The sequence below is a fragment of the Schistocerca americana genome, chromosome 1 (genome assembly GCF_021461395.2).
Source record: "Schistocerca americana isolate TAMUIC-IGC-003095 chromosome 1, iqSchAmer2.1, whole genome shotgun sequence".
Classification (NCBI taxonomy): Eukaryota; Metazoa; Arthropoda; class Insecta; order Orthoptera; family Acrididae; genus Schistocerca; species Schistocerca americana.
The window spans coordinates 531,822,698-531,838,315 of NC_060119.1; the positions used below are offsets into that span (position 1 = coordinate 531,822,698).

Here is a 15,618-nt window from a genome sequence, read left to right on the forward strand (position 1 = left end):
AAATCTCAAGCCGGAAACTGTAAAATAGAACAGTAAAGGGATGTTAGCAACGATGATGATCTACATGGAACATTTAAGTGTTGATTTGTTTAGCAAAACGTCTGTGGTCATTTTCCCAAAACACACCACGAATACCAATTGTTGAGACATCACCAATTTGGAGATATAAAATCGGATACTCAAAATTACGCATATCGCTTAATGTCAAGACATAATTGATGTTAGCTTAGCGTAATACATTACGAAGATAATAACATACGTAGGGTGACCATTATATCAAATAAAATCGTCATAACTTGTGAATGATTTGCGTTAAGAGGTACAAACTGCACATTTGGCTGCGGGGCATGATGGGAATTATTATTGTTTGGTTTAGCCACAAAGCCCACTTTCATTTGGATGGGTTCGTCAATAAGCAAAATTGGCGCGATTTGGGGACTGAGAATCCGCATTTCGCGATCGAGAGGTCTCTTCCCCCTCAACGGGAGACTATGTGGTGTGCACTGTCAAGTCACGAACAATCGGTGCGATATTCCTTCATGGCACGGTGACTACCGAACGACACGTGAAGGTTTAGAAAGATGACTTCATCCCCATTATCCAAGGTAACCCCGGTTTCGACAGATGTGGTCCACAAGACGGAGTTCGAAGCAGGAGACAGTTTGATGTCCTGGAGAAGCACTTTGGGGACCGTATTCTAGCTCTGGGATACCCAGAAACCACTGGCATGCTCCTCGATTGGTCGCCGTATTCTCCGAATCTGAACACATGCGATTCCTTTCTGTGGGGCTATATTAAAGGCAAAGTGTACAGCAATCACCCCAATCCATTGCTGAGCTACATACAGCTATTAAGGAAGCCATCGACATCATCGATGTTTCGTCACCTCAACGGTCATGCAGAATTTCGCTATTCGTCTGCGACACACCATCGTCAATGGTGGCAGGCATATCGAACATGTCATAACCTAAACACGAATATCTATAGTGACGTTTACATGTTGAATAAGTGTGTGCGGGCCGTAGTTTGTAACTAATTTGCTTTTTTTCATATAGTTCAGTGACTGTGCATGACTTTAAAGTATACAGACAGCGTGCTTCATCTTCTTATTACAGGGTTCTAGCGGTTGTAGAGGGAACTAGGTAGATAAATTAATAAGCAACCAATCTCCTGAAATGTACCATCTGGATTTAAAATAAGTTTGCCGGCCGGTGTGGTCGAGCGGTCCTAGGCACTTCAGTCCGGAAGCGCGCGACCGCTCCGGTCGCAGGTTCGCATCCTGCCTCGGGCATGGATGTGATGTCCTTAAGTTAGTTAGGTTTAATTAGTTCTTAGTTCTAGGGGACTGATGACCGCAGATGTTAAGTCCCATAGCGCTCAGAGTCATTTGAACCATTTTTTGAACCATTTAAAATAAGTTTAAATATCAAATCATTTTATATATGTGGGCTGTAGAGGGGACTTGGTAGATAAAGACTTAATAAGGAACCCATCTCCTGAAATGTACCATCTGAATGTAAAATAAGTTTAAATATCAAATCATTTTATATATACGTATCCATGGAAGCGAGACAGACAGCCGACAGGCAAATTGTTGCAAGGGAAAATTTCGTGGATCATGGCCGCAGCAGATTAGAATAAAAACATGAACCTTCAACGATAATTTTCATCATCTTTATTGGTAGCAGCGGATTATCGTATCTGTTTCTGAGGTGGTCTTCTCTATGTAATCTCATAGCTTCGCGAGCTTGATGCAGTACACCACTGAAATTATAGTGTTTGTTCCAGTTACAGTTATTCTTGCGCATTCTGATTTGTATATCCTCTTTCGTGGCAGACCCAACAGGTTGATCAGGTAATGTCTTTGTTACATCAACCACCACTGGACGTCAATTTATGGGGCTGCTTTGGAACGACAGCGACCTTAAGCAGTAGAACGAAGCCAGGCGGAGTAGATCGCAACTAATTTTTACTTACTTTGCAGAAATTGTTAACAGGTGCCTTTTGGTATGTACAACAGCTCTCCGTCACCATGGAGTTAGTGGTCGTGCGAAACTGGCTGGCTCTGAGCACTATGGGACTTAACTGATGAGGTCATCAGTCCCCTAGAACTTAGAACTACTTAAACCTAACTAACCTAAGGACATCACACACATCCATGCCCGAGGCAGGATTCGAACCTGCGACCGTAGCGGTCGCGCGGTTCCAGATTGTAGCGCCTAGAACCGCTCGTCCACCCCAGCCGGCGTGCTAAACTCACCTTGCCAATTTCCCACATGATATACTCCGAAACGGATGAAAACCAGTAGGCAGAGTCCATATTTATAGATTTCCGGAAAACATTTGACATGGTGGCCCATATCAGGTTGTTAACGAAGGTCCTAGCATATGGAATAAGTTCATAGTATGTGAATGGCTCGAAGACTTCTTAAGTAATAGAAACTAGTACGTTCTCCTAGACAGCGAATATTCATCAGACACAAGGGTATCGTCAGGAATGCCCCAGGGAAGTGTAATAGGGCCGCTGTTGTTCCCTATACTCGTAAATGATTGTGCAGACAGGATGGGCAGCAATCTGCAGTTGTTTTCTGATGATGCTATGGTGTACAGTGTCGAAGTTGAGTGACTATAGGAAGATACAAGATGACCTATACAAAATTTCTTGTTGCTGTAACGAATGGCAGCTACCTTTAATGTGGAAGTTAATACGAATGAGTAGGAAGATTAAATCTGTAATGTTCGGATACAGTATTACTAGTGTCGTGCTTGACACCGTCAAGTCGTTTAAATATCTGGGCGTAACGCTGCAAAGCGATATGAGGTGAACGAGCTTGTGAGAACTGTGGTAGGGAAGGAGAATAGTCGACCTCTGTTTATTGGGAGAATTTTAGGAAAGAGTGGTTCACCTGTAAAGGGGCCCGCATATAGGTCGCTAGTGTGACCTATTGCTGAGTACTGCTCGAGTGTTTGGGATCCGTACCAGGTCGGATTGAAGGAAGACATCGAAACTCTTCAGAGCCGGACTGCTAGATTTGTTAATGGCAGGATCGAACAACATAAAGTGTTATGGGGATGCTTTGGGAACTTAAATGGGAATGCCTGGAGGGAAGGCAACGTTCTTTTCGAGAAACACTATTAAGAAAACTTAGAGTACCGGCATTTGAAGCTTACTGCGGAAGATTCTACTGCCGCTAACATACATTCTACGTAAGGACTACGAAGATAAGATTCGGGGAATTAGGGCTCATGCGGAGGCATATAGGCAGTCGTTTTTCCCTCGCTCTATTTGAATTTGAAACAGGAAAAAAATGACTAATAATGATACAGGATACCCTCCGCCACGCACCGTACGGTGGCTTTCGGAGTATCTATGTAGACGTAGAAGATGGTTATGTTTGACGAAAACCAGTTACCAGAGTAAATAAATATTAGTTGCTATCAAGACTGACTGTTTATTTATATCTAGACTAAAATTGTCCATAACCAGATACAAGGTCACAAACTTGACACGGACACTCAGCTCACACCATCTGAGACATTATATGAGATATGCAGTGCTTCGTTATCTCAGAATCTCGGGCCTGTTCTGAGTAAGATGATTTTCAGTATGTGGAAATATCTTGCGGTTATTTGCACTGATTCCTCGACTTGTTCTTTCCATCTGCCTTTACTCAGTTACTGATATTTTTCTTAGTTTTGGTCCTATGCTGTTTGGTCTCCAGCAAAAGCAAATACACAATTTTCTTTTTTTCATAGATTTACTCAAAGTATAAGAAACTTGGTTTCAAATAGTTTGCTTCAAGGCTATTTTCTTAATCGAGAACATATAAAAATTTGACTCATTTTTATTTTAGTGCAAGAGATTCGAACGTGGTGTCCGTGTCGGTGAACGTGGAGGCCCAGAAGAAGGTGACCTTCAACCTGACGTACGAGGAGCTGCTGCAGAGGGAGCTTGGTTCCTACCACCTGCGCATCAACCTCAATCCCGGACAGGTACGTCTGCTCTGAGTAGGTACACACGAACTAAGGCCCGAGAATACTCAGCGTTACTTTTTAACAACGGCTGCGAAAAGGAGCATAGAAACTTGAATAATGAGTATTGATTGTTGCTCTTCTCCATTCCTAGTTGTAGTTCTGATATTGTACTAGGTGCTCTTTTCCAGTCATTAGTTCAGTCTAGTGTCTGAGAACGCTTTCCTTTATTGTGGTAACTTAAAGATACTTAAAGTCAATAAAACAGTTGTTGTTCTGTGAAGAGAAAGAAATCTACAAGGAGACCTAAAAAAAGAAAAGGAAACAAATGAAATTATATAAAGGGAGGAGGTGGATACCTCCATCACATAGTGGTGTGAGGCAGAGGTTCATTCCACTACAATTTCTGCTTGACTTATACAGTCCGATGATGCAACAAGAGCAAACGCTATTAGGATATTCCCTAACGAATAATTTCCCTGAAGGACTTACCTTTCTGCATGAAACTAAAGACGACTCAGGAAACAGTGAACAGATAGACTACAGAAAGGAGAGTAGGGTTGTTTGTAGGATAATTTAACTAGCAAGTCTGTTAGATTAGTATGACGTGACTAAACTTGTACAGGGACTATCAACTTGGCAACTGAGACAGGATCTGCAATATTTACAGGAGAGAGACAGAATAATGAGACCATCGCCGACAGAATAAAGAGACCATTGGTTATAATAGTTATGAAGAGATGAAGAATGACAGATAAAATAAAATGAAGGCTGTGTCAAGCTAGTAGATAGTTGAAGAATATAAAAACGCCTTGAACTCCAACACTCCAAAGTTGTTAAGAAGATTATACCTTTAGCACTGCTGTTGTAGTCTTCGGTCCTAAGACTGGTTTGATGCAGCTCTCCATCTAGTCTGTCCTGTGCAGATATCATCATCTCTGCAGAACTATTATGCCTACATCGATGTGAACCTGCGTATTTTCGCCTAGCCAGTGTGGTCGCTCCACACTACCTTCAGTTACCCAACTGAATGTTTCTTGGAGTCTCGGGATCTTTCTTATCACCAAATGCATTCTTAATGAAACAGTGTCATAACTTTCTTATTTCCCCAATCCGATTCAGTAACTGCTCAGTACTATCCAAATTACCCATCCAACCTTCAGTATTCTCATTTAATGCCACATTTCGAAAACATCTGTTTTATTCTTGACGGAACTGTTTATCGTCCACACTTCACTTCAGTGCAAGACTACACTCACAATTCTTTCAGCGAAGACTTCGTAGTATTTAAATTTATATTCAATGTTAACAAATCTATCTTTTTCTGAAAGTCTTTTTTGCTATTGCGAGTCAGCAACTTTTGTAACCTCACTGAGTATGCTGTCCAATAACAAATCTCATCTACTGCTTATAACGTCTGATTTCCTCGTGTAATTCACTCAACATTCCATTACCCTTGTTTCGTTTCTGTTGACACTCATCTTACAACGCTCCGACGTCTTTCTTACTAATCATCTTCTTCTCTTCACCTGAAAATAACGAGTGGTAAACTGTGGAAATGTTCCATAGCACGACACGACTCATATGACACACCGAGATCCTTTCATCAATGAAATTAGTGGAGAAAGTATTCCTATACTTATAACCTTCCATTAAGGACCTATCCATTCGGTTCTAATGGCCTTACCTCCTGTGTCTTTCTGAGAAAATTATAAAGCTGTCGGCAAACCTGATAGTTATTGGTTGTTCTCCCTAAACTTTAAAGCCTTCTCCTTTACTCATTTCTCGTTGTGCTGACTGATGAACATCAAGGACAGGTAACAACACTGTTACCTCCCTTATCAGCTTTTGCCACCCTTTTACGCCCTTCGACTCTGGTATTTGTACAAGTTGTAGACTAACTTTCCTTCCTTGAATTTTATTCCCGCTACATATAGACTTTCCTAGAGTGTTTTCCAGTAAAGGCTGTGAAAAGGTACCTGTAATCATACAAATGCTGTAAACGTAAGTTTGCCTTTATTCAGTTTCTCTCATAATTTTCTTTCTGCACCACAGATCGTGAACGATTTATCGGTGGAGGTGCACATCAACGAGACGAGTGACATCACCCTCCTTGAAGTCCCCAGTCTGCAGCAGAGCAACGACGTCTCAGACGAAGAGAACTCTAGTGAGTACACCGCCGGTCTCAGGTTCAACACACCATTGACGTACTTAGCACAATTATGGATGTTTTATCCATAAATACAGGACCTGCCCATTCTTTATCTCACGTTGTAGAGAATTCCATCATCTTACTGTATGACGTAGTATTTCAGAAGTATCATCATTTACAAAACAAAGACTGATCAATTACATCGATAGATACTGAACAGCGTTATGAATAATGACTCTTGAAATTTTGCCAGCGTAATGAGTATTTCGTGAGGTTTCGGAATTACAGCTGGATGAGTCGACATCTCGCCACGAAATTTCGGCTGACAACGAGGCAGCCATCCATGTTCAGGTGAGTTTTACATTGGTAAACTCACCTGAAGATGGCTGCATGTTTGGCAGCCGAAACATTGTGGTCAGATGTTTACGATTTCCGGATGAAATTCCGAAATCTCATGAAGAATCCGGGAATATTAAACATTTGTACTGGAAAAAACTAAATTCTTAATCCTATTGAGATACCGGCACACGTGTGAATCACTGTAAATAGTAATGCCTGCACGCAGCTAACCCTCTGGCGCACATGGAGAGGCCTTCGGCCACGACAGCCGTGGTGCGGTGGTCTCCCAGCAGGGAGGAGCAGGCGGCGCTGAGGGCGGAGGGCGTGCAGGGACAGCTGCTGGTGCGCTACGACGTCGACCACGCCGCCAGCCCCAACCAGATACTCGTGAGTCACCCCTCTGCTCACTTCTTCCCTAGATCACGTGTAGTGGCCCAACTAGCTCTAAGTGATCCAGTTGGGTATCAAGTACTTCTATACGGACTAACCTACAAATGAACTCTAAGTGGGGTGGTAACCTGACATTCACATTTTGACAGACTGACGCTTTGTCAGTCTTTTAATAACGATTGCATTCCACATAATAACTAAAACCCGTGATATCTCCATCATTAAATGAAATAATCCCTAATGCTTTAGGAGTTAACAGTGGTTGATAGTCATTCCTTCCTGTAAAAGCTTTGTGCAGACTTCTTTTCCACTTATGTACTATGTTGAACATTTCTTTTCTTTTTATATGTTACCTACGTAGTTGATGTACAATATTCTCCCGAACACATCACTCTTCATATTCTTCGTAATCCCCATGTAAATAAACTGTCTTGTTCATATTTCATTCGCATCGACGAAACTAGTTTTACGGATACATCTAAAAGCTCCAGAATGAGATTTTCACTCTGGAGCGGAGTGTGCGCTTATATGAAACTTCCTGGCAGATTAAAACTGTGTGCCGGACCGAGACTCGAACTCGGGACTTTTGCCTTTCGCGGGAAAGTGCTCTACCAACTGAGCTACCCAATCACGACTCACGCCCTGTCCTCACAGCTTTACTTCTGCCAGTACCTCTTCTCCTACCTTCCAAACTTTACAGAGCTTCTGTAAAGTTGCCGGCACGGTAACTCAGCGTGTTCGGTCAGAGAGCTAGTTGGCCTCAGTAATAAAAAAACTGAGTGGAAGGATCACCAAAATGAACTTGAACGGATGTCATGTGACGTCCGAAACGACCAAACACAACGATCAATAACGAAAAAAATTTTCAAAAAAAGTTGGTAGAGCACTTGCCCGCGAAAGGCAAAGGTCCCGAGTTCGAGTCTCGGTCCGGCACACAGTTTTAATCTGCCAGGAAGCTTCACATCTAAAAACTGTTTAATCCCAGTTGAATGTTAGTATCAGATGGTATCTTCCGTTGAACAAAGTTTTTTGCATTTAATCGTCTTTTGTGTTTCTTAATATCTACCATTTTTTGTTATTTCATGTTGTATTTGCAACTTCTATTTATTTCAATACTCTCCTCCAACAGATAATTATTCTGTGTTGACTGCTGGTTCGTGTCTTTGCTTTTTCCCTTTCTTCCGCGTATTTCTTCATGGCAACTGCGTCCGCAAATCGTAGTAGTGAAATGCTTGTGCTGATATGCTGATTCTACTTCTTTTCCGTTCCCACATGGTTTCTGCAGAATAATGATAGAAGAAGAGCAAAAAATGGGAACCATGTTATTCTCCCCTAAAAGACGGGACCATTGTTGTTGCATCAGCTTCATTTTTATTGTTACCACTTTGCTTTCTTCAGGTATCAGAATTTATTTATCTGTACTCTTAGTTCACTCCTGATTTCGTCAGGGTTTCAGTTTTATTAGCCCATGTCAGACTGTGAACTCTTTCACAGCTTATGTTAATGCCATTCACATAATAACGTTTTTACAAAAATGCTTGTTACTAATTATCCCTTTCGTAGTCCTCATTTTTCTAAAGCTCTTCCAATGTTTCTATGGCAGCTTTTTCAGTTTTTCCCTATTTTCCATTATTTATTTTCTTTTATTTTTAGAGTTTCCATGATTGTTTGCTAGTGCTGGACGCGAACAATAGACATAAACTTTTTCTAGAAACATAAATGTAAATCTTCAGTCTCATAGATATCAGACGCTATCCTAAATAATTCGTGAATGCTATGAATTTCTGCTATTATCACATTCCAAAACATCAAATTCTGGGAGAAGACTCAGCTTCAGATTTTTCACAAATTGTGTGTATGCCGCTGGAAAGAAAAATCCAGCATTAAGAAAGATTCGTCACAATAGGCACCAAATTGTGCTACAAATTACATATATCGATACAAATTCTCGATTATGGTTTGATACAAATGCAACAACATTACTGTTACAAAAGTAGATTTTTAGTAGGCCCTCCCGAATTGAAATACAGTAATCCCTCCATAGAGTGGACAAGTAGCACATATTAGTCCTACAGGTAAGGAAAGGAGGAAATTATACGAACTACGTGTAGCTAAGATCAAAATGTTAACGAGTGCAGTTGTGTTGAAGTGTAAGTGCTGAGCAAAGAACGTGGTATTGTATTTTATAATTTCCCATATGCTGACATTGTTGATGAGCTCACCGGCTGTAAGCGAAATTATCAGTGATATCCGAAACAAGTGAAGCTTGTCTATCGACCTAACTAATGCTGGTCTTAGCACCAATGAAAGTACTCACACAGTCTTTGCAACATACCTTGTCAGTGATTGGACTCTCGGGACTGATGATACAGCATGTGCTCTGGAGTATACTTCTGAAACTGCATTGGATTTCGGAACACCATGAAATTCTGATGATGATGAGAACAACCTAGTGCTGTGTCTAACCATTGTCTCAACACGAAAGTGAAGGCCAACACTGTAGTACTAATGTGACATTCCAACCTAACAACGGTGCAGCACTCAAGGCAAAATATGCATATCTTCACTTCGCCCTTAGATTGTCCATTACAATGCCATTTCTTACGTGTTCATGACGGGCCTGTGATTATTCGGTCTCACGCTTCCTCATCACATGTTTCTTTCGCTTCATCTCCAAGCAGTAATACAATACAGTGATTACTGCAAATTATCAAACAGCTACCGCAATCTGCATATTAGAAACTGCATCGTGTCGTCCTTCCCTGATTGCTGAAAAAACTTACGAAAGATTGCAGACATGTGCACTGCAAAATCAGCAGGCACTTTACTTTGAAAATACACACAAAGGAAAATGGGGTTAGGTCCCACGAAGACATCTCGTATCGATATGATTGAACAAAGCAACGTTGGTATGTTGGTCGACAAAGGAAACTTGCCTGCTACAATAAGCATGTGTACGAAAACTCTGAGAAACTGAGTACTGTAATGTTTGAAAAAAAAAGTAGTACAGAAAAGGTTATCTCACATGGACAGTATAGATCATCAGTACAACCCATGCACAAGTTCACAAATCACGTAATCACTACGTGATATCCACAATAAAAGGTACAAAATGTTTCCTATGCCTTTTATGTGAGAGGTGAAGATATCGTAAGCCCTTTGTTGTCACAGACTGAAACGTTATAAATGGATATCGTCAACCATAGATGAACGTGGATTCTAATAGTACATAAAGGAACAGCGAAGTTCCCTAGGAAACTGCCAAGTTACTTTAATGGACATTATTTGAAAATACATTTGAAACAAGAGAACTGTGAATAGATCATGAATGAACTGCATGACTAGAGTTTGCAACAAGCAGCAGTCTTACCTCATTGTCCGCAGCTCGTGGTCGTGCGGTAGCGTTCTCGCTTCCCGCGCCCAGGCTCCCGGGTTCGATTCCCGGAGGGTCAGGGATTTTCTCTGCCTCGTGATGACTGGGTGTTGTGTGATGTCCTTAGGTTAGTTAGGTTTAAGTAGTTCTAAGTTCTAGGGGACTGATGACCATAGATGTTAAGTCCCATAGTGCTCAGAGCCATTTTTTCTTACCTCATTGTACCAAACGACATATTGAAACACCAAAATACCACCATCTTCCAACAGAACTTGTAAACTAGGCAGAAACAGGACACAAAAGCAGTGCGTAGCTTCCTCTGTCGAGAGCATGTCAGCGCAATTAAATTTTGGCTCGCCCTGGCCGAAATTTCCAAGCTGAACTAGATATGACGCGCGATTCGGAGCAGAAATTTGTTGCCGCTGGCCTACCGACTCACGAGGAATGCGATGCTCGGCCATCAAGTGACTCACACAGTGTGCACTTGAACGCAGCAAGTGAAATTATGAAACAGATCGGAGTGCACGACGGGGACGTGTTTCAACACAAATTGTAGTGATTTTTTGTGTCTTCCCAGCTGAAGATTCCTTCTTCACGTGGAACACCTCTTGTTTTTGTCTATCGTTGTAACATCGTTGAATGATGCCATGTTAATTAGCTTCAGTTTCCATAATGCCTTCACTAACGGTTTTGAAACATTTCTTGTGGGCAGGTGACTGATGACGGGTACTTCGTGCACTTCTACTCACCACCAGACCTGCCACCGCTGGAGAAGTACATCGTGTTCGTGCTGGACGTGAGTGGCTCCATGAGCGGTCACAAGATAGACCAGCTGAGGCAGGCCATGGTCTCCATCCTTGATGAGCTGAGTCCACGTGACAACTTCACGCTCATCACATTCTCCTCTGGATCACGGGTAAGAAGTAGGTTCCCTCGTTTGCTTACATCATGGTAGTATCCAGCATGTCGTTCAATTGACACAGGCAACTAAAGAATGGGAAATAGATAAAAGTTTTGCTCATGTAGAAAGAGAAGAGGTGGCACATAGGATGAGAAATGGGGTCTCAGTCAGGTAGAGTTTGATTCAAAATCCGTCTATAGTCCCTTGCAGACACACTCACTAAACTCGTAACCTAAGTAGCATTTGTTCAGTTTAAGTCCACTGTGAACAGGAGAGCTGCAGTCATCGCCACTGAGTCCATAGAAAATTGGTAGTGGATTGCAACCCAAGCAAATTGACAAATAAACAATGACATAAATCAGTAAATAACGTTATCAAAGTGAGAAGAAAACCATTGAGGGTTACTATATACGCATTACAAATTATGGGAATATTATGACAGAAACAATACATATTTTTATTTAATACTACCTATTACCTGATATTTAAAATTACTTATTATATAGGAGGTTCGGCAATTTACATTACAAATTTCAAGGACTTGTAGAGGGGAGTGAGTACAGAATATTTTGAACAGGAGTTCATGTCAAGAAACGGCATCCAACAATACTACAAAGCGTCAAAGTTAGAGGCATTGGCGCCAGTAAATCTGTGTATACACAGGGCGATTTTGTGATGATGTTACAAACTCTCAAGGACGATGGAGACGTATAAATGTATCAGTTTGATTGAAACGTTCCTGCCTTGGAAACGAACGACTCGAAAGTTACAAGCGAAAATCATTCTGATACCTCTGACAGTGAGACAAGTGTACAGGTACTGTTGCTGCTAAGAAAATAGGATATATAACTTTCAGGGTTTGGTAGTAAAAATCAAAACAAGAAAAAGTGTCTATAGGGGCCGCCACGAAAATAGGACTTCAACGTCATCTCGCCGTCTAACAGCATTGCCTGTTTTTTTATAGCGATAATTTCAAATGTTCGTAAAAAATTTTAAAAAAATGCTGGGCAACTCTATTTTTCGTGTAGAATACGATGGAGTATTTACTAAAAGAAAATTCTCACTAGCTGCTAGGAACAAAATGAAAACTAACGTTACAAGAAATTTTGGAGGAAACTAATTTTTTACTTCAACCTGTGGTAGTAACAGAATCACTAATGTAAATAGACTGAAAAGAAATTTGAACATCCTCAAAGTTTACAGAAGTACATTCTGCGTCTTTTATTTCAGAAACATAAAAGTATTCTCAGATAAAAAATAAAATGTTATAAGAGGTGTGAAACTGTGCCGACTGCGCAGCGAAAAATGTAGTCGCTGATGAATTTTCGTTCTGTAGGACTGCCAAGAAACTTCCCGCGAGAAAGTTGTTAAGAAAACTACAAAATTATTTTTGGTAACATTTCAGACATTATTATTGTATCGTATCACTTACAGAAGAAAATTTCTTCCGCGATATTCCGTGCGCAGCAGCACGCGAGTCGTAAGCTGTCACCAAGAGCTTTGTTCGAAAGGTTCGTTATAATATGACCGAGAATATTCCCTACTTCCAGAAAATATTTTACTGCTTGCTAATACATATCATTCGTTATTGCACCCATCACTCAAAACGCCAAGATATGCTACGCAAAAGTAATTGTAGTTATTTTGAAGCCAATATTTTCACTGAACTCGAGCAAAACATTTGTTCGAAAGGTTTTGTGAAATCAAAGTTTTACCTAAATTTGCTGAAAGCCTATTATTCTCAACACGCAATATGTGCTTGTTACACAAAAAAACCTCGTTCTTACTACTGCAATGTCCCTGTCTTGTGCTACAAATTTCGTCCATCATTACAGTTTCTGAATTAATAACCAATTGGGCGGAGAAGACAGTACGTTTAAGTGATTGGCCAGAATAATAAATTTTATCACAGACATTACACTGTATTTCTGCAGCCATCGGATACTGTCCTCTGTCATACTAAAGTAATAAAATTCTACGTTCTAGCTTTTTGTAAAAGTCGTCAAATATCATAGATTTCTATGCTCTTCTCGGAGAATTAGAATAGGTGCTGCGACTGTTCTGATGTTACTGCACTGTTTATATACAGGGTGGTCTATTGATGGTGACCGGGCCAAATATCTCACGAAATAAGCATCAAACGAAAAAACAATCAAGAACGAAACTCATCTAGCTTGAATGGGGAAACCAGATGGCGCTATGGTTGGCCCGCTAGATGGCGTTGCCATAGGTCAAACGGATATCAACTGCGTTTTATAAATAGGAACCGCCATTTTTATTACATATTCGTGTAGTACGTAAAGAAATAGGAATGTTTTAGTTGGACCACTTTTTTCGCTTTGTGATAGATGGCGCTGTAATAGTCACAAACGTATAAGTACGTGGTATCATGTAACATTCCGCCAATGTGGACGGTATTTACTTCGTGATACATTACCCGTGTTGAAATGGATCGTTTACCAATTGCGGAAAAGGTCGATATCGTGTTGATGTATGGCTATTGTGATCAAAATGCCCAAAGAGCGTGTGCTATGTACGCTGTTCGGTAACCTTGACGACATAATCCAAGTGTCCGGACCGTTCGCCGGATGGTTACGTTATTTAAGGAAACGAGAAGTGTTCAGCCACATGTGAAACGTCAGCCACGACCTGCAACAAATGATGATGCCCCAGTAGGTGTTTTAGCTGCTGTCGCGGCTAATCCGCACATCAGTAGTAGACAAATTGCGCGAGAATCGGGAATCTCAAAAACGTTGGTGCTGAGAATGCTACATCAACATCGATTGCACCCGTACCATATTTCTATGCACCAGGAATTGCATGGCGACGACTCTGAACGTCGTGTACAATTCTGCCACTGGGCACAAGAGAAATTACGGGACGATGACAGATGTTTTACGCGCGTTCTATTTAGCGACGAAGCGTCATTCACCAACAGCGGTAACGTAAATCGGCATAATATGCACTATTGGGCAACGGAAAATTCACGATGGCTGCGACAAGTGAAACATCAGCGATTTGGCAGGTTAATGTAGGGTGCGGCATTATGGGAGGAAGGATAATTGGCCCCCATTTCATCGATGGCAATCTAAATGGTGCAATGTATGCTGATTTCCTACGTAATGTTCTACCGATGTTACTACAAGATGTTTCACTGCATGAGAGAATGGCGATGTACTTCCAACATGATGGATGTCCGGCACATAGCTCGCGTGCGGTTGAAGCGGTATTGAATAGCATGTTTCGTGACAGGTGGATTGGTCGTCGAAGCACCATACCATGGCCCGCACGTTCACCGGATCTGACGTCCCCGGATTTCTTTCTGTGGGGAAAATTGAAGGATATTTGCTATCGTGATCCACCGACGACGCCTGGCAACATGCGTCAGCGCATTGTCAACGCATGTGCGAACATTACGGAAAGCGAACTACTCGCTGTTGAGAGGAATGTCGTTACGCGTATTGCCAAATGCATTGAGGTTGACGGACATCATTTTGATCATGCATTGCATTAATGTGCTATTTACAGGTAATCACGCTGTAACAGCATGTGTTCTCAGAAATGATAAGTTCACAAAGGTACATGTATTACATTGGAACAACCGATATAAAAAGTTCAAACATACCTACGTTCTGTATTTTAATTTAAAAAACCTACCTGTTCCAACTGTTCGTCTAAAATTGCGAACCATATGTTTGTGACTATTACAGCGCCATCTATCACAAAGCGAAAAAAGTGGTCCAACTAAAACATTTATATTTCTTTACGTACTACACGAATATGTAATTAAGAAAGGGGGTTTCTATATTTAAAAAAACGCAGTTGATATCCGTTTGACCTATGGCAGTGCCATCTAGCGGGCTAACCATAGCGCCATCTGGTTTCCCCCTTCAAGCTAGACAAGTTTCGTTCTTTGTAGTTTTTTAGTTTGATGCTTATTTCGTGAGATATTTGGCCTGGTCACGATCAATGGACCACCCTCTATACAGTCGATACAGAAGCACCACAACGTTTTGTCATTTTATGAACCGCATTACACTTACTTTGAAACAGCCAGTTAATCCTTCTAGGAAAAAAAGGAGTTAAATTTCGAATGTACAAGTAAACCTAATGCAGTGAGATTATATCCGAATATAAAGACATTCGATACAGGTTTTTAGGAAAAACTGTTTTTTAATTGATACAGAATTGACAATATTATTTTAATTGACAGTTAATGTCGAGTAAACTATTTGTGATAAATTTATCAGACGTCTACTGTAAGGGAGAAACATTCGCAGTATGTTCTCTATAACTGAAATGAATAGACAAACATTTAAATCAAGTCAGCTTTTTACAAAGTCAGCACTAACATAAACTGAAACATCTTCTGGCTCCGTATCTTCAGGTTCACTGTCGCTTGTTTAGCCAGGAGTATCATCACAGATTCCACTATGCTGTCTCTTAAACCCGTGTTCAATAAATCAGTTTCTTGCAATGCTTCTGCGTGTT

At 41.0% G+C, this 15,618-nt stretch overlaps 1 protein-coding gene across 6 annotated transcripts in view; it reads left to right on the forward strand.

Annotated features, from left to right (window-relative positions):
* The window catches only part of LOC124605423 (inter-alpha-trypsin inhibitor heavy chain H4-like), a 262,768-nt gene that overhangs the window by 170,995 nt on the left and 76,155 nt on the right, over positions 1–15,618 (forward strand). For 5 of the 6 annotated variants that reach the window (XM_047137099.1, XM_047137090.1, XM_047137082.1 and 2 more), the window contains exons 4-7: positions 3,855–3,993; positions 6,028–6,139; positions 6,690–6,850; positions 10,939–11,142. The exons of the other annotated variant lie outside the window; for it this stretch is intronic. In XM_047137099.1, the coding sequence (XP_046993055.1) occupies positions 3,855–3,993; positions 6,028–6,139; positions 6,690–6,850; positions 10,939–11,142 (616 nt within the window). The remainder of the gene's footprint in view (positions 1–3,854; positions 3,994–6,027; positions 6,140–6,689; positions 6,851–10,938; positions 11,143–15,618) is intronic. 6 annotated transcript variants of the gene reach the window in all.